General features: G+C 43.0%; 1 protein-coding gene across 1 annotated transcript in view; it reads left to right on the top strand.

The window, feature by feature from the left end:
* LAMA3 (laminin subunit alpha 3) overlaps positions 1-3352 on the top strand; it is a gene marked incomplete at its 5' end in the record, with an annotated part of 299569 nt that extends 296217 nt beyond the window's left edge. Inside the window, 2 exon segments of the mRNA XM_014591287.2 lie at positions 924-1043; positions 2474-3352. Coding sequence (XP_014446773.1) covers positions 924-1043; positions 2474-2619 — 266 coding nt within the window.
* Positions 3353-18162: the final 14810 nt, after the last annotated feature.

The raw sequence follows: 18162 nt of genomic DNA, 5'->3' as shown, positions 1-18162 counted from the left end.
CCATGTGACATTGGGCAGGTTATTTACTTGCTCTTCACCTTAAGTTTCCTCATCTAGAAAATGGTGTTAAAAATAGTGCACACCTCTTATGGTTGTAGAAAGCAAATAGGACAATGTGTATAAAGCATTTGGCACACTGTCTGGTGCATACTAAGTGTTCAGTGAGTATCCGCTCTTACTACCTGTATTGTTAAGGCTCATTGTAGGTTATTTTTAAAAATAACCATTTAATACTAATGCAAACTATTTGAACAAACCAATGGATGGAGAACAAGAGTATTTTCTCAAATAGAATATGTTATTTTATTAATAATTTGTGAGTATTAATTTAGAAATATGTGGACCTATTTGGGCTAAAATGCCTTACGCAGAAAAGTGGTCAGTTTTGTTTGTTTGTTTGTTGTTTGTAAAAAGTTGGCTAATCTGCAAGTTAACTATCTTTCAGTTAGCTAAGATTGTTAATATGGGAGGCATTTAGTGTCAAGGACCTAAACAACCGACTCTCTTTGGTGTCAGTTTTGGGAAGTCAGTGTCTTCTTAGAAAGTGGTTAAGATCATGTAAAATAAGCATGGCCTCTGGATATAGAAGACCATAACTTGAATCTCAACTCCTTCAACTTGTAACCAAGCCATCTTATCATCTCCTTAATGAGCCACACTCTCTTATTTGAGAAAAAGTGATAATATCATATACTCATTTTAAGGATTAAACTGAGAAATGTATGTTTAGATCCCTAAACACTAGATGGTGTTCAGAAGAAGTTTGTTGAATTATATCTAAGCTGACTGAATTCTTACAAACTATCCTTCTCTGAGTCTAGCACAAATGAGTTAAAATGAAGCCTGTGGTGACACAATAGTATAGACATTAGACAGTGTGAAGATTCTCAGGTGACAGAGCTAACCAGCCTTCTTTCCCCCAGTCACCATAAAACAGCACCTTCTGCACCTAGAACTGGATGCAGACAGTAGCTACACAGTGGGACAGCTCGCCTTTCCACCTGTCAGCTCCCAAGAGCCACTGCACATTGGAGGTGTCCCAGGTAACTCTCTTTCCAACTTCTCCTCCTACATCCATGTTGCCCTATGTCAGTCCTTACCATTTTCTTTTTTACCCAACAAATGTGACACTTCAGTCCATGGGTGACACTTCATTCTATGGGTTAGTAGCCAGGCAACCCTTGGCTGAAGAGTAGAAATGGTGAGGTCCTTCACTCCAGCAAATGAGACAACAGGGTTGCCAGCAATGGGCACTTTTCAGGGTAGCCCAGACAACATCACTGCTGCCACCCCTGTCCCAAGGCTATAGTTTATAAGCCTCTCTTAAGAAGTTACATTAACCTGGAAGCCTGATATCAGAATGAATCAAAAAATGAACTGAAAACTGATTTCACCTCTCTATACATGGAGTGTTACTGGACAGTTATTAAGTTTTTTTTTTTTTTTAGAGGGTTTTGCTTATTGGCACGTGCACTTTCCCGAGCAACAGGAGGACATGAAGTACGAAAATGACACTTCATTCTATGGGTTAGTAGCCAGGCAACCCTTGGCTGAAGAGTAGAAATGGTGAGGTCCTTCACTCCAGCAAATGAGACAACAGGGTTGCCAGCAATGGGCACTTTTCAGGGTAGCCCAGACAACATCACTGCTGCCACCCCTGTCCCAAGGCTATAGTTTATAAGCCTCTCTTAAGAAGTTACATTAACCTGGAAGCCTGATATCAGAATGAATCAAAAAATGAACTGAAAACTGATTTCACCTCTCTATACATGGAGTGTTACTGGACAGTTATTAAGTTTTTTTTTTTTTTGAGAGGTTTTTGCTATTGGGCACGTGCACTTGCCAGAGAAACAGAGAGACAGAAAGTGAGAAATCACCTCCCGGGGGGATGGCCACACCGCAATCTCTTCTCCTCCATTCTCCTCTCGGGATCTTGGGCACACACGCACACGCGCCCGGCGTGAGTTTAAGCCACCAGGTCTGGGACTCGAACCGCAGTCAACTACATGGGAGTCCAGCAACATAGCCATTACGCTAACTGCTGGTCCCGTGGTCAGTTATTAAGTCTTGTGGGGCCAGGATGGGAGACTCAGATAGGCTTAATATGGAGTCAAGCTCAAGACTGGAACTTTGCCTGGAAAGGGTCTTTTCATTCTTCATTATTTTATATCCTTCCAAATAGTCTGGTTAATTTTATAGGTCTTCCATGATCCATAAAAAGCCCCAGAGATCAGTTATTATCTATTGAGTTGGACCATGGAATCTCCTCTGAAAACCTGAAGAGCAGTCTGGTGACTGACTTACAACAACAGGTGGAATTCTGGACGCCTACTTAAAGAGGAGGAAATGTCTGGGGGCTGACATGTGGGGGGATCCCTTTAACTCTTTCTGAAAAAACAATCTTTCAAAATCCAAGGTGCATTTACTTGACAGTATAACTTATTTATGGAATGCTTCTGCCTTTCTGTTTTAGGCGATTTGAGGACGCTAAGGCTCCCTGTGTGGAAATCATTTTTTGGCTGTCTGAAGAATATTCAAGTCAACCACATCCCTGTTCCTGTCACTGAAGCCTTGGCAGTGCAGGGATCTATCAGTCTAAATGGCTGCCCTGACCACTAACTCAAGCCTATTACACAGCAAGGACTTCACCTTCAAAAACACGGATCACCTGAAGTGCCTTCCTACCTGACTCAGAATCACTCTTGGCTAAAGACATCATCTGGAAGAGTTTAATAGCAAACCTAATTTTGAATTTTGGTCACATATACACACCATTTTGGCACTCAGTGCTACATAAGTATTTTATATAAAAATCCCATTTCTTGAAGAAGATGAACAAATTGTTATTCAAGTATGCACAAAATGTTTTTGGTAGGATTATTTTCCACTAAAAATCAAATATCTCTTAAAGAACATTATTTTCTACTTGTTAAAAAACATTAAATATCTTCTAAAGCACTTTAAGAATACAAACTTTTACATATGTTAAACAGTTATAATTTATGGGATTAAATAAATGCAATATACACTTTAAATTATGTTTTATTAGCATAAAGTCACTGGCTTAATGGTAGTTGTTAATTGTATTATTTTTAAAATAACTGTTTATTGTGCTATCTGCAACACAGTTTTCTACAAGTCATTAACTGCACGTGTACTGGGAGGCTCTGTGTGTGCTCGGTGTGAGAACTACAGTGAGGTAGGAGAAGTTCCTGGGCCATCCCCATAGCACAACAGTTAAGCCCTGTGTGTGGGGAGCAAGAGCCAACAGGGCCGATTGCAGTTTGCATCTTGGCCTCAGCAGCTTGGAAAACATACCAGGTGCATGTGTGTGCATGCTCCATATCCTGCCAGGATGGAGAAATGGAGTAAAAAGGATTGTGGCATGAGCATGCCCCTTTTGGGGAATGTTTTCTCTCTCTCTCTTCCCCTCTCTCCCTCCCTCTGGCAAACTCATGCCTCCTCCAACAATTAAAAACAAACAAACAAAAAGAAGTAATTTTTGCCCTTAAGTAACATGAAATTCAGGTTGGCCAGTGGTGTGGTGGTTAAAGTGGCAGTATTCCACATGGCCAACTGAGCAGTTTGAATCCTGGACCTGGCAGTTTGAAAAACACACCAGGTGTGTGTGTGTGTGTGTGTGTGTGTGTGTGTGTGTATACACACACACACACACATATATATATATATATATATACCCAAAATCCCAAGGGAAAAGTGGAAGAGAAGGGATTGAAGCATGGCCATCTGCCCTGGGGAGGGGAGGACGGAGGGGTTATTACTCACTTTCACTCTCTTTCTCCGTCTCTCTCTTGTGATCACACCCACCCTATAGCAAAATTTAAAGAAAAAGAAAGTAGCATGGAATTCAATTATGCATATGTATGTACAGTAACAAAGTAACGAACTGATCCAGTTAACCCATCAATGAAGCCTAATCCTAGTCTTCCTCAGCCTGCCACCAACTAAGTCTGGATTAGGATTATTGATTGATTGAGGGCACAGACTATCTTGTAGGGGAGCTGAGGAAGATATGTGTACTATACTGAAGCTTTGTATGGCAAGCTAACAGAAGTCAATAAGAAGAGAGAATCACTTCTAGTTTTATATACCAAGTATTGAACAATGTACTAGACCGTATTATTGTATTACCAGCACCATTTCTCCCTAAGGAAGAAGACTATGCAGACATTTCTATATCTCCTACATAGCTTCTGTTTAGCAGAAGAAAATTAACAGATACTGGGTTGGCTCTGTTGGGCAGCAGTAATGTGTTTCTCAAGAGAAGCTGGATCCCACATGGCCACCTCAGTTCAAATCCCCTGCCTGGTTCCCCTGAAACACACCAGGCATATGTGTGTGGAGTGCCCTGGGTTCAGTGGACTGAACGACTAGAGGAAGGGGATCATAGCGTGACCAGATCCTGTGGAAAGTGCTCATTTCTCTTTCTTACTTACTCTCATGTGCATCCTTATATACTTTATCATGTATAAAGAAAAATAATTTTTAAATAACAATTCTAAAAATTGGGTATAGTAATTCTAGATGGTATTCTTATCCCCATCTCTGAGACTGGAAATTCCCTTATTTTGTGAAGTTCTTTTTAAAAAAAAAAAAAAAAAAAAACTTTATTTAATTTTATTTATTCATTCATTTGTTTTACTTTGGCCAGAGAGAGACAGACTCATACACACAAACACAGGCGGGGAGGGAGAAAGCAAGCCACTAGGTCCAGGACATGAACCGTGGCCAGCTGTGTGGGAGTGTCCAGTGCCTTAATGACCAGGCCACCTGCTGGTCCCCATGAAGAAGTTCTTTTATGACCTTTATGGCACTGTAGTCTTATGTGTTCACTCCCTAACAACTAGCTCTATAGAAAAGTAGAATGTTCTCCTAGAGAGGTAGTGAGTCCCCATCACAGTGGCTGTGTGATGGTCCTTGATATTGAGTTGGAGATTGAATTACATGACTCTAAGTCATGGTTTCTGAAAACGATTTTGATGTTTCTCAATGAAAAATCCACAAAGTAATTAACACTCAAGAGCTGAGTCTGCATGAAGATTACTTTACCTGTCTTTTGCAGGTCTACACTAAGCCAACGGTTCTCTCTTCTGAGTTCCTGGTGTTAGCTGAGTCTAGAGTACTTCATTATTGCTATTATTTGCTAGTACTTCCTAGATTCATTGCATGGGTCAGGTAATTTTTCACCAATTAATACCACTGGTTTTCCCTCCATTTTATACTAACTTGAAGAATAGCTCTCCGTTTGCTTTACTGACAGTGTTTCAACCATCAGAAAGGGAGAGAGTCACAGACAGAATTACAGTTGAGGGAACAGAAAGTCTGCAGAATGGTTATTCTCAGATTGCAAATGTGCGTTCTCTAAAGAGAATGTTTATAGCTCCTCAACTGCACCACCAGGACCGTTATTTATAATCTATTGTGTGCCATTCAAGTATTATCACTTATCATCCTCTTGGCTTGTAGGCTCACACAAAATGGGCCAACCTTGGGATGAGAGGCTAAGCAGGCACAAAAGGATCACTGGTGGATGACATTGACCAGTTCATTGCAGGTCCGTGTTGGTTCTGTGTTGGTCCAGTGAAGTAGGGCCTGGAAATAGCAGGCACTCCAGGGCACCAAGTAACTGCAGAGCAATGGTGTGCCTCTGTGGGCCTGCCTCCTTCAGCACCTCTCAGAGCAATATTGACCTCATTCCTCAGTCCACAAGGTTACTATATTTTCACCACACTCACAATAACACAATGCCAGAGGACAGCTGACCTTCCCTCTTCCAGACAGGAAGTGGGCTCCTACCCATAGAAAACTTCAATGCAGCTTTTTTCTCCCCTCCTCACCAACAATGCTGCACTGTAAAGCCCCTAATCCTCAACTTCTGTCCTGCCAGCCACTTTAACTTTTCTCCCTTCTAAGCCCCTAGTTTCCCTTTTACAAATTCCAACTTTGGGTAGGTCAGTGCTTGCTTTGGAGAGGCCCAATTCTTTCTTAGAAATGATAACTTAAGGCCAACATGTGAGTGGGACAGTTTTTAAAATAACATCTTTTATCAAATATAAATAATGTGTGTGCTCATTATGGAAAAATGGGACTATCCAGAAAAACATAAAAATCACAATTCCATCACTCAGAAATCTATTTGTGTTTATTTAGATGATTATTAGTCTTTTTGAATTCATGTGTATTTCCTTATAAATCTTGGCTATACAATATAATCTTGGTATACTGCTTTTATATGCTCTTTACAATTATATTGTGTCTTTCACAATATAAATAGAGCATTTCATTCCATGAGATGAATTTAACATAATGTCTTGACGTATCCTCCAATTATTCCATAATTGGATTATTTCTATTTTTTTGCAAATATAAACAACACTAGATTGACAATGTACTGGGGTATAAATTTGTTTATTTGCTTTTTTCCATTTTTTTTTTTAAATCGTCACAGGGTACATGCATTCATGAGAGAGAGAGAGCAAATGAGAGAGAGAACCCCACAAGGCATGGCCATGCCACAATCCTTTTCCTACTTCTCCATCCCATCAGGATTTTGGGCATGCATGAACACACACCTGCCATGCTTTTCAAGTCACCATGGCCAAGATTCGATCCATGTTCAGCCATGAAAGATCTGGCTCCTAACACACAGTGCTTAACTACTGTGTTATAGAAACAGTCCTGTTTATTTTCCTAAGATAAATTCTTAGAAGTAAAACTCATAGATCAAAAGATATGAAAATTTCAGTAGTAGTTGTTGACAAATTTTTCCCCTAAAGGTTATATTCATTTACACTCAGAATTATTTTAAACTGATCTTAGCCCCTGATGCCACTGAATCTGAACTCACCGAGTCGTGCCTGCGGTATTCAAGTCAGGGAGCAGCCATTGGAGTAAGCTGCCCCGTATAGGTTCACCATGGTCTAGACTGACCTGAGCCCAAATCTCAGCACCTGGAATTGCTAGTCAGCAGATGGGTGTTAGGCTTTGATGGATGATTCTACAAAATGCTTGTAGAATGAGCAGTCTCATCATCAGTCCTTCAGATCTGGTGCTGAGACACTGACACAGTGGGATTGCAAAATGTCACACATGGAGAGCCCAAAGCCAACACAGCCCAGCCACACTTCCAGAGAGGAGCAAGGCATTCCTCTGGATCGTAAGATGCAGGGAGGGTGTTGTGCTCTCCGAGCAGTCCCTGGGTCTCAGTCACAGGTCAAGCCAGTCGGCCTCTCCCTCCTCCATGGAGATTTGGAGTTTAATGTAATTGAAACTTTCACAAGAATTTTTCTCAGGCAAAATACTTAGGATTTAGGGAACCAGCAGTTAGCGTAATGGCTATGTCGCTGGACTCCCACGTAGTTGACCACGGTTTGCGTCCCGAACCCGGTGGCTTAAAACTCACGCCGGGCGCATGCAGAATCTCTTTTTTTCTTCACGTGGGTGAAGGGACAGATGTATACCATGTTTTCTATTTCTTCATTTGCCAAACAATATAACTTAATTCTTCAGCATAGGAAGTCTGGCACAATGGTCTGCATGACTGAGAATGGAAAGTTGAGAAAAAATTGGAATATCCCAGTTAATCATCCTCAGGGTGAGGCACGATTATTCTGACAAGCAGAGGGCAGGGCCCTGATAGGAAGAATAAATACTGTGCACTGGAAATGTCTTTTCTTTCTTACTCATAAAGGCTTCTATGACCCCAGAATATAAAGTGTACCTTTCCATTGCTAGAGGGTTTTAGTCCCCATAAATTTTGAATGTGTGGTTTATTTTACTCTATATTGAGTCCTTGATAAAATGAGAATTGGGAGTTTCAGAGAGTAAAGGACTGGAACTTTCTCCAGCACTTGAGGCTCTATGAACACACACAGCACAGCACACACTTAACAGATTAAACCAATCCTTACTCAAAAAAGCTTTTGCTTATTAACCAGTAGCTTTAATCTTTTCCTACTCTGGGGGGCATGCATTCCTGAACCGTTATAATGGAGTTGTGTGTCCGGTGATGTAGCTTGGCATAATGTTCTTTCAACAGACAAACTTCAGACAGTATTTACTATTCCTATGGGAAACACACCTCCTCAGAAACAAAATCTATATCCTGGAAAATGAATGACTGAGCATATCTAGCACTCAACTACAGTGCGTTCAGCAGAGAATAATATCCTTAACATGCATATCTTCCCAAGAAGAGCAATGCTCTGGGTGAGGGAGGTCTCTGCAGAGGCTGAAGTGCATCATGGGATTTCTGCTGTCACAGCTCCTGACAAGCCCAATTTCTGATGGAATTTGCCTCTGGTTCTGAAGTTCCCTGTGATCCATCTCTTCCTACTTTCTCAAAATAGGAAATTCAGAGAAGTGCCATTGCCCTTAAAAGCCACTTGAACCTTGGGGGGGCTCCATAGTGTAGTAGCCCCTTGTAGGGGCTCCATAGTGCATGGCTCAGGAGACATAGGATCCCACATGGTGATCACGGTGTGAATCCCATCTCTTTAGCCTGAGATGGGCCATGCACACAAGCAAGCAAGCAAGAGCTGACAAGCTGGAGGGTGGAGGAAGGGGAGCACAGCACAACCAGACCCTGTGGAGTGTGCGTGCTCATATCCTTCTCTCTCTCGTTTGTCCGCACACTATCGTGAATAAAACGGGGGAAAAATGGGTTTAGTTTTTTTCAGGAAAAAAAAAATCTTTTTTTCTTTTGGCCTTTAATTTTTTTTTTTTTTTTTTTTTTTTTTGAGAGATTTTTGCTACAGGGTGTGTGTGCGCTCACCACACAGAGAGAGAGACAGAGAGACAGAAAGCGAGAAATCACCCCCCAGGGGGGATGGCCACGCTGCGATCTGTTCTCCTCCATTCTCCTCTTGGGATCTTGGGCATGCACACACATGCGCCCGGTGTGAGTTTTAAGCCACTGGGTCTGGGACTCGAATCGTGGTCCACTACGTGGGAGTCCAGAGACATAGCCATTACGCTAACTGCTGATCCCTCCTTTGGCCTATAATTTCAACTGAAGTTTAAGCACACAAGCTTTCTGTCATGTTTAGAATAGTCTGGAAGTCTGAGGGACAGAAACCACCTCTGTTTTATAAGGCTTCTCTGAGGGCTAAATAAGATGATAGATGTAAAAATGTCAAGAAGATATCATTGTTAATATTCCTATTGGTAATAACAGTGGAAACATCAGAAGTTGAATGTTTCCATGAGGTTTCAGATATTTCTAGAAAACATTTGAATATTTAAATATGTAAAAGTATGCAAGCCAATGACCCTAATAAAATAGCTTCCTAGTCTACTTGTCACTTACGTCTATTACTTTTTCTGGCTTTGCCATTCTAAGAAAACAATAACGTACATTTTCTTTTACATTGTACAGCACTGCGGAGCACTTACGGAAGATATATTGCAAATTAGGAAGGAACTCTGTTGGAAATGCTGCCTGTGCCCAGCTCATAATCCTTCACCCTGATGACTTCATCACCTGACTTTCAAAGGCCAACACCTGCATTGCTTTTTTTCTTTTTTTTGGAGAGGTTTTTGCTATAGGGTGCGTGCGCTCGCCAGAAAGACAGAGATAGATAGAGAGACAGAAAGCAAGAAATCACCCCCTAGGGGGGATGGCCATGCTGCAATCCCTTCTCCTCTATTCTCCTCTCAGGATCTTGGGCACGCACACACACGTACCCGGTGTGAGTTTAAGCTGCCAGGTCCGGGACTCGAACCGCGGTCGACTACATGGGAGTCCAGTGACATAGCCATTATGCTAACTGCTGGTCCCTGCCTGTATTGCTTTGAGACTTTTGGCTACTGAGGTCATCTTCGTCCACCTGTGCAACAACTCAGCTCTGCAGGGGTGAATGCTCCAAATGTATACCTCTTGCAATGACTTGGTGCGCTCGCCAGACAGGCAGAGAGAGACATAGAGACAGAAAGCGAGAAATCACCCCCCAGGGGGGATGGTCACGCTGCAATCCCTTCTCCTCCATTCTCCTCTCGGGATCTTGGGCACGCACGCACACACGCCCGGCGTGAGTTTTAAGCCACCGGGTCCGGGACACGAACCGCGGTCGACTACGTGGGAGTCCAGCGACATAGCCATTACACTAACTGCTGGTTCCCTTGGGAGCTTGCATTCTACACTGGTGACTGTACTTTCTCTAGCAAGATTACACTCTAGTCTCCCACAGTGGGAGGTGGCTTGGGAACACGACTTCCTGGCTGCTTTTTCTTCCAAGTTATACTTCCTCACTCCCCACCTCATATTACTATTTTTTTTTTTTTTTCACCTCCCAAGTAAACTAAATGCATCCAAATCTTTGCTCAGTATCTGCTCCAGGGGAATCCGGGCCAGACTTCAGACATCATCTGAAAAATAGAAATTCTATCCTTGTTTTGACAGTATGTGATATTGTTAGGTCTTATTTTTCACAAAAACAATGAAATCTGCCTTATGTGACCATTGCATTGTGTCAGCCAATATTAAGAAACGGCCTGATCTGGCCCAGCTGTGACACACAGGTAGTAGGACACTGCTGCATGATGCTAGGGCTGCATGGAATGTCCAGACTCAGATTCTGAACCAACCTAAACAAGCTGGGCACAGTGGTGTGTGGGCCTGTAACCTGGCTGGCTAGGAGGCTGGAGCAGGGAGATCGCAGCATGGTGAGACCCTTTAGAAAAGTCCCTGCCTCTCGAGTCAGCATGTGGCTTTGTGATTAGGGTGCTGGTCTTCCACATAGCCAACTGTCATTCAAGTCTCGGACTTAGCGGCTTGCTTTCTCTCTCTCTGTCTCTCTGGTGAGCACACATGCCCCATAGCAAATTAAATAATAATAGTAATGATAAATGAAATAATCCTTAAGAAAAAAATGGAGCCCATAAAAAAGAAAAATTAAGGTAAAAATATTATTTGATCTGTGAGGATGCATTTTGACTGACTTATTAATAATAAGATTGTGATATAAATTTTGACCACCTTATCAATGGGGAATATCTTCTGAATATCTGAATAAAAATGCTCATTGGTACTAGTAATACCTTCTATGTGTATATGTTAACAAAGGTTGTTTACATAGTAGGATAAATGAATAAACACATTCATAAGTAATAGTATTGTAAACTGGCATCCTGTGGGGAGAAAAGTGGCAATTTGGCAACAGACATAAAAGTTTATTTATTTTATTTTTGCTCTAAGACTCATGCACTCACCAGAGAGAGAGAAAGTGAGAAATCACCCTGGGGGGAGGGACACACTGCGATCCCTTCTCCTCCACCATCCACTTGAGCTTCTGGGCACACACACACAGCCCAGCTTGATTCTTAAGCCAACCGGTCTGGAACTCAAACCAGCTTTGACTGGCCATGTGGGATTCAATGCCTTAACCTCCACCTCCATCTGCTGCCCCAGATATCAAAATTTTTAAATGTGCATTCTATTTCTAGGAACTTATCTTATTAAGTAATAAAATATATGCATAACAAGCTAACCACAAAGGCATTCAAATAGCATTGTTTTTCTATGTGTATTATGCATTCTTTATGATATATATATATAGCATTCTTATAATTTGAAAATAAAAGTTCCCCCCTGTCAGAAACTTGGCTGGAGGTCAAGTTTAATAGACAAGAAGTTTGATGGCCTGGTTACCTCTGAGAAAGCACCAACCAGGCCAGGGTTGAAATTTTCATGAAACTTAATGTTCGGATTGCCCTAAAGACAGAGGCTAGTCCTCTGTTTACTTCTTCACTCCAGCTTCCATTGCTGGTCCCCCATTTGGGGAAATGTCTTTGCTTTAGCTTATAATATACAATATATTCTATTCCTGGTAGCTGAGGCCCACACAGTTTCACTTAGGAGAGACCAGAGAAATCACTTATTTTAAATCCTGCCCATTTTGGGGATCCAGCAGGTGGCATGGTGGTTAAGGCACTGGATTCCCACATGGCTGAACATGGTTTGAGTCCCAGATCTGGTTGGCTTGCTTTCTCATTTTCCCTCTCTCTCTCTCTGTCTCTCTCTCTCTCTTGTGAATTAAAAAAAAAAAATAATAATAACAATAATAAAATTAAATAATTATTTTTTTAAAAAACAAAAGAACAAAAGTGTGGCCCAGAGGAATTGGGAAGAATTTTGAAGAGCATAACCAGAAAGCACCACTTCAAAGAGGCAACTATGTGTGAAGAATTGGTGGGGGCCAAGCAGAAGCCAGGTCCTAGAAGGGTGTGATGATCCCAGCTATCTGCTGCATAGCACTGGACTCAGCAAGAAAGAGGCAGTTGGTGTCTTTTAAAGGGCAATTTCAGTGGAATGGTGGGGCCACACGTCAGGTAACAATAGACTGAAGGAGGCGAAAGTTTCCGATAGTTGTGTAAATTACTTTTCCAAGAAGCTTGGTTATAATGAAAAGGAGAAAATGCTTGGAAAATGTATGATTGAGGCAAATTGTTGTTTGGTTTGGTTTCAGAGGTCAGAACAGAATATTTTGTATGCTGGAAAGAGTTATTTTATAAGGGGAAGGTTAGAAGTGAAGGGCAGAAGGAGGACAGACCATATCCCTGCAGAGGTGAGGGGGTGGAAAATTCTCTTGAAGGGAATGACCTTGAAAATAGATAAGGCAGACCTGTTTTCTTGAGCCTAGAGGAGAGGAGGGCAGGGTGGGTGGTGAGAGAGGGTGTTATGTGTGGGTGGAGAATGTAGGACGTTTCTGTTTTCCCGGGGAATTAGGAGATAAGATTTTTTGGAAGAGGTTTCAGAGGAGTGGGAAAATGTCAGTGGCTTTGTGGGCAGCGCAAGGAATAGCTGGCCAGGTACACAGACAACAGTTTCTGAGGGACTTGGGCTTCCCACGGGCCATACAAAGGAGAGGATGCTTCAGAAAGCTTGTGGAATTGTGTATTATGAAAAAAACCAAAAAGGTAGGAGACAGGGACCCTAAAAATGTAGTTAGGGTTTAGCACCAAAATGGAATGACAAAATGGCTAAGTTTTGAGATGGTGGCAGTTGTGGCAAAGTGACCTTGGCAACGTGACCTAGACCTAAAACAAAGGCGTTTTCCATGCCCCACCACTTCCAGCAAGAAGATATAATGGTTTTCTCGGCCCAAAGCTTCTAGGCAAAAAATCTCCTGACCTTGGTACCCACTCCAAAATCAGGAAAATAATTGGACCCATCCAACATGCACCCCTCCGCACCAGGAGGGGAATGTATACACAAGTCCCACCTGGAACAAGTCTGGACAAATTCCTTCCTGACCCCAATAAAACCCCCCCCCTCACCACAGTTCTTCCTTGGCAACCCATTTTCCAGGACTCTTCCTTTCTTGGGAGCTCTGTTTTTCCTTTCCTGTCCTTTAATAAAGTCCCCACTTTGCTATACCTACTTTCTGTGTCCACAACTCTAATTCTTTCTGAGCGTGGGACAAGAGCCCATGTCTCACTGCAAAAGTAGGCCCGATCACCCCTGTACCCCCATACTCCTGCATCAAAAACAGCATAGATTTCTCTCTTTTTCTTTTTCCTTGCCTCAAAATAAGCTTGTACTTTCATTCCATTTTTCCATGAACTTTTCAGAGCCCTCCCATATTTTTAGATAGGTTTCTAATGGCACTGACTCACATAATTAACACTTAGGTGGGTGGAGAAATGGAGAGTAAAGCTTGTAAATTCCTTTTTTTATTTTTTCCCTTCTACTTTCAGTTTCCATTTTCTCGGTTATCCACTCTTCGGTTCACAGCCTGGTTGGCCTCTCTCATCTAGGGGTTCTCCACCGGCGTCGTGCAGCAGCATCAGGGCAGTTGTTTTTAATGCGGTTGCTGCCCCACTCCTAGAGCCCTGATCTTGGTGGGGCTGAGAATCCTAATTTTTAAAGCAACCCAGGTGATTCTCACGGTCAGCTAGGATTAAGACTCCTGATGTTAGCCATGTCAGGGAAGGATTCTTTCTGATTTCTTGGTGAGGAACAACTGGAAATTTATCAGAAGTAACCTGGAACTCTTGTAAATTTGTTTTGTACATGTGTCTGACTACAATAGATGTAGACAGATTTCACTTTAAAGTGTCCTTTTGAATGAAGCCTTTTGGATTTCTACATAGTCCTAAGTTAAAGCACTCCTTAGATATCATTTTAAGATGTCTTGGGCAGGAATGGCTGGGCATGTATATCCCTCAGATCCAGAGACCCATGGACAATGACTGGAGTCTTGCTTAGCTAAGGAGCATGCCCTGGTGGGATGGTTGGTACTTCAGCCTGCCTGACATGTGTGTGCCACTCACTCCACTAATAGGACCCTCCTAGAAGGAGGTAGGAAAAGTCAGGAAGCACTAAACACACACATAACACATATGGAGTTGCCAAATGGCAACGAAGTGTGGGTGTTCCAGGTACAGGGGGTGGGGGGATGAAAAGAGTAGGCAGATAGAGTTGCAAGGTAGGTGCTGACTAGGGGGAGAGAGTAGCATGGGCCAAATGTGCCCTTTGCCTTTAGGATTAAACTTGGGGAGGTGGAAGAGCACTAAACTGCCTCCTTACCTCAGATGAGGGATGTAGTTCGGAGCATACACAGTCCCCTGAATAAAATCAGCTGCTTATCTTTTTATTTCTTCTATGACAAAGACAGAAGCGTTCACCCCCAACAGGTCTTTACACTACAACCTTCTCCAAGCCCCCAAGTTGGTCTGGACCATCGGTATTGGGGGCAGAGCAGTAGATGCACTCCCGAAAGTCCCAGGATGAGAACCCACAATCTTGCCTGCATGGATCTAATTGCATTACCATCGTACCACTGTCTGGCCCCCAAATCAGTAGCTTTTGACCTGTCAGTCACCTTTGCTGCTGGTGGTCTGGGACAGGATGTGGTTGAAGCTATTAGGGTAATAACAGTTCCTAAAGCCTGTCTAGTGCAATACCAAATGCAGTATACCACCCTGCCCAGCTCTTCTCACCTTGATCCTTACCAAGACTGACCTTTACCTTGGTTCAAGGAGAGGGAAACTGTCCTCTGATCCTGACCAGGCCTTGCTGCCAGCTGTAGGCATTATTTGCAAGTATTTTTCCAGTAGTTAGTAGCAGTGACACATTAAAAAGCTCTATGTTCACCCTGGAGGCATGGAAAGCCTGTGTCCAGAGAATTCACTGTGCTGTCTCCAAGGAATCCCCTGAGAGCCGGAGCAATCAATGTTGGGTGTGCGGTCGAGACCATTAAGGAAAAGGATGCAGAGCAAATAGACTCCAGGTTTCTGGTCACTGACCCTGTCACCCACAAGCGGCAGTAGGAGGCACCTGTCTGGGCACAAACCGCACCCAGGAGTCACACAGCAAGTACGGGCACACATAGGGAGCTATCCTGTCTGATCCCAATTGTTCCTCGTTGCCACAGGCTGTTAGTCTTTTGTGAGTGAACACAGAGCAGAGTTGTAGTAAGTGTTGTATTAACCAAGGATCAAGCAGGGTGGCCCACCTGCCTTAATGATCTACTGAGTGGCCAGAAAGCCCTGAGGGAATCCTTGCTGGGGTTTTGGTTTTTGCTGTTGTTACTGATTATGTCTGTCTTGGTTCATTTTTGAGTTCTGCCAATGTCACAAGCACTGAAGTGGGTCCCTTTGGGTTGCATATCTGCCAGTATACATGGTAGGCTTCCAGAAGGAGCCGGGCTGTGGGCTTGGCAGATGTGGGCGGGATGCTGACTCCCTTATATATTGAACAGCTTCTATAACCTGGCAGAAACCCAAATTGCCTGGCCCACCTCTAGTCCTAATATAAAAAGAGCAAAAGACTTCTTACGACTTCCATGGTATCTAGATTGAAGCTATTGGGAAGCTATCGTTGCCAAGGTACAAGTTGTCCAGGGTTGTGAGTCAGAGCTCTATCTGGCACAGAAGAGGGTACATTTGCCTGGGATGTCCTTTGAGCTCCATACACTAAGGGAAGCCACCATGGGTCTGGAGGACGCTTGGCTCTAGTTAGGGGTGGGCACTCTGACTCCGCCTCCCTCAGAAACACATCTGACTGTGGAGGCTATTAGCCCGTCTTTCAGACCAGGACGTTTGGGCTGAGAAAGTTCCAGTGATTTGCCAGAGTTGAAATCCAGGTTCTCTGTCTTCACAGCACATGTATTATCTTTACCCCATGCCAGGATTGGATTTTGGAGGCAGGACAAACCTAGAAAAAGTGAGTGTTGCAACTGGTTAGAGGGAAGTAGTAAGGACCAGGTTTGGACAGAGCATCATCTTTGAAAGAGCATTGCTGCGTCTGAACCTGACCTGCCCCGACCCTGGATTAACAGAAGCTGGTTCAGCTAATGGGTGGCTACCTCAAGTCCTAATGATTGTGTTGTGCTGTCAGTTATTACCCAAACTCAAGCGCTAACATCCATTTGGTCCGAAGACACCGTAGAGTAATTAAAAACTGGGTGAAGCCCTCAGGTCAAAGAAAGGGAAATCTGAAACAGAGGCCACTGAGAGTAGCCATTCTCTGGCCTCGGACTTCAGCTTAGGGGCTCTCTGTACATTCTTTTGGTATTTTCATTACACACTCACACGAATGGGCAAAAGTCTAAAATAATAGCAAGTACAGGTAATGGAGCAAGAAAATGTGAGGCAACCTGAGCTTCATTCGTCACATTTCCCCCCCCCCATTAAATTACTTTATGTAAATTGCTTCCTCCCTGTGCCTTGGGCATATATATATTATCAAGGAAGGATAGAAAGGAAGAAATTGCACAATGGAAGAGGAACTAGCATATAAAGATTTCTGAACTTCACTTTTACTAGCATTATGTATTACTGTGAAAGGTTAATAGGAAATTGATCAATTCATCAATCAATGGAAAAATGTTCAGAAAAAGCAAGGCTACTCATGTATTCAGGAACTATGGAAACCACTTACTTTTCTGAGTCCAAAGCTTCCCCACAGTAAGTAGAGTCCATTTAATTTAGGCATTCGTAAGTAGGACATCGTCACCCATGTGCAAAAGCACCCTTTACAGGTGCTTAAAATGATAAAAGGAAAAGACGAAGCCTCTGGCTACAGATGAAAGCTAGTTTCCTATTAGTTCAATCAGGTGTCGAAGGAGCACTTGTCCTTCCTCATTCAATGCCATGAACAACTCTTCACACAACTGTAACCAGAGCTCATGCTCTAGCCACTAATAATAGACACACATGTCATTTACTGAGCCCTCTGTAGGGGCCAACACTGTGTCAATTCCTTGGCTAGACATCTCATTCAATCCCAACAGTGACTTTGAGAGTCAGGTATTATTACTCCATCTTGTAAGAGAGAAAACAGAGAGTAAGCCCCACAGTACATGACCAGTCCTCATAGAGCTGTGACTTGTGCTGTATTAACCATGTTATTCTGATGCTTTGACTTCTGAGGCTTTGCTGACCCTGGAACAACTGTCCTCCCCAAGGCCAGCTAGTTCCTAGAGATAAGAAATGACTTGCTTTTGAGCACTTTTCATCTGCAGAGTGACCAATTGAGAACCTCAACCCCAGCTACCTCCTCTGTGAGCTTTTGAGATGGGCAGTTAACCAGAAATGAGCAGGCAGCTCAGCTCCTTCCATCCTACAACACTTTCACACTCAAGGCCTCTATGCCCTACTCTAATCATTTCCAGGCTGCATATCAGGCAATTAGGGACATCCCTTATGCCCCTGATCCCTCTGAAAGGATTCAAACTGGTCAATCTTGAGCCTGTTTACCCCACACCACCCAGTCCTTCCCACGGGAATTGTAATAAGGGCTCCTGTCCACGTGTTGCCCTCCATCCCTCTGCTACCTGACTGGCCCTGGTACTTCTTCTGTGGCACTCTGCAGCATGTCATGGCTCCTCCCTTTAGAATCTTTGAGTTTTACTGCTACATGAAGCAAACCAGACTATGAAACAGAGGCATGGTGTGTCCCCACTCAATATATACTGAATGTCTGCACTCTATGGCAGAAATGGAAAGATTAGAAGGTATGAAAGTGTGGAAAGCAACTGTGAATACCAGAGACAGTGTGGGAGGGTGGAAAATGGAGGAAATGGGAATCAAAGGGGGAAAGAAAGAAGCAAAACATTTAAGGGACAGATAAATGGAACATTATCTGTGGATGATAATGTTTATGGTAATATCTTTGACTGAATTAATATACAACATATT

Source organism: Tupaia chinensis, unplaced genomic scaffold (genome assembly GCF_000334495.1).
Source record: "Tupaia chinensis unplaced genomic scaffold, TupChi_1.0 Scaffold000550_1, whole genome shotgun sequence".
NCBI classification, from domain to species: Eukaryota; Metazoa; Chordata; class Mammalia; order Scandentia; family Tupaiidae; genus Tupaia; species Tupaia belangeri.
Note: the sequence above shows the minus strand (reverse complement) of the source record. Positions and strands in the feature narration are given on the sequence as shown.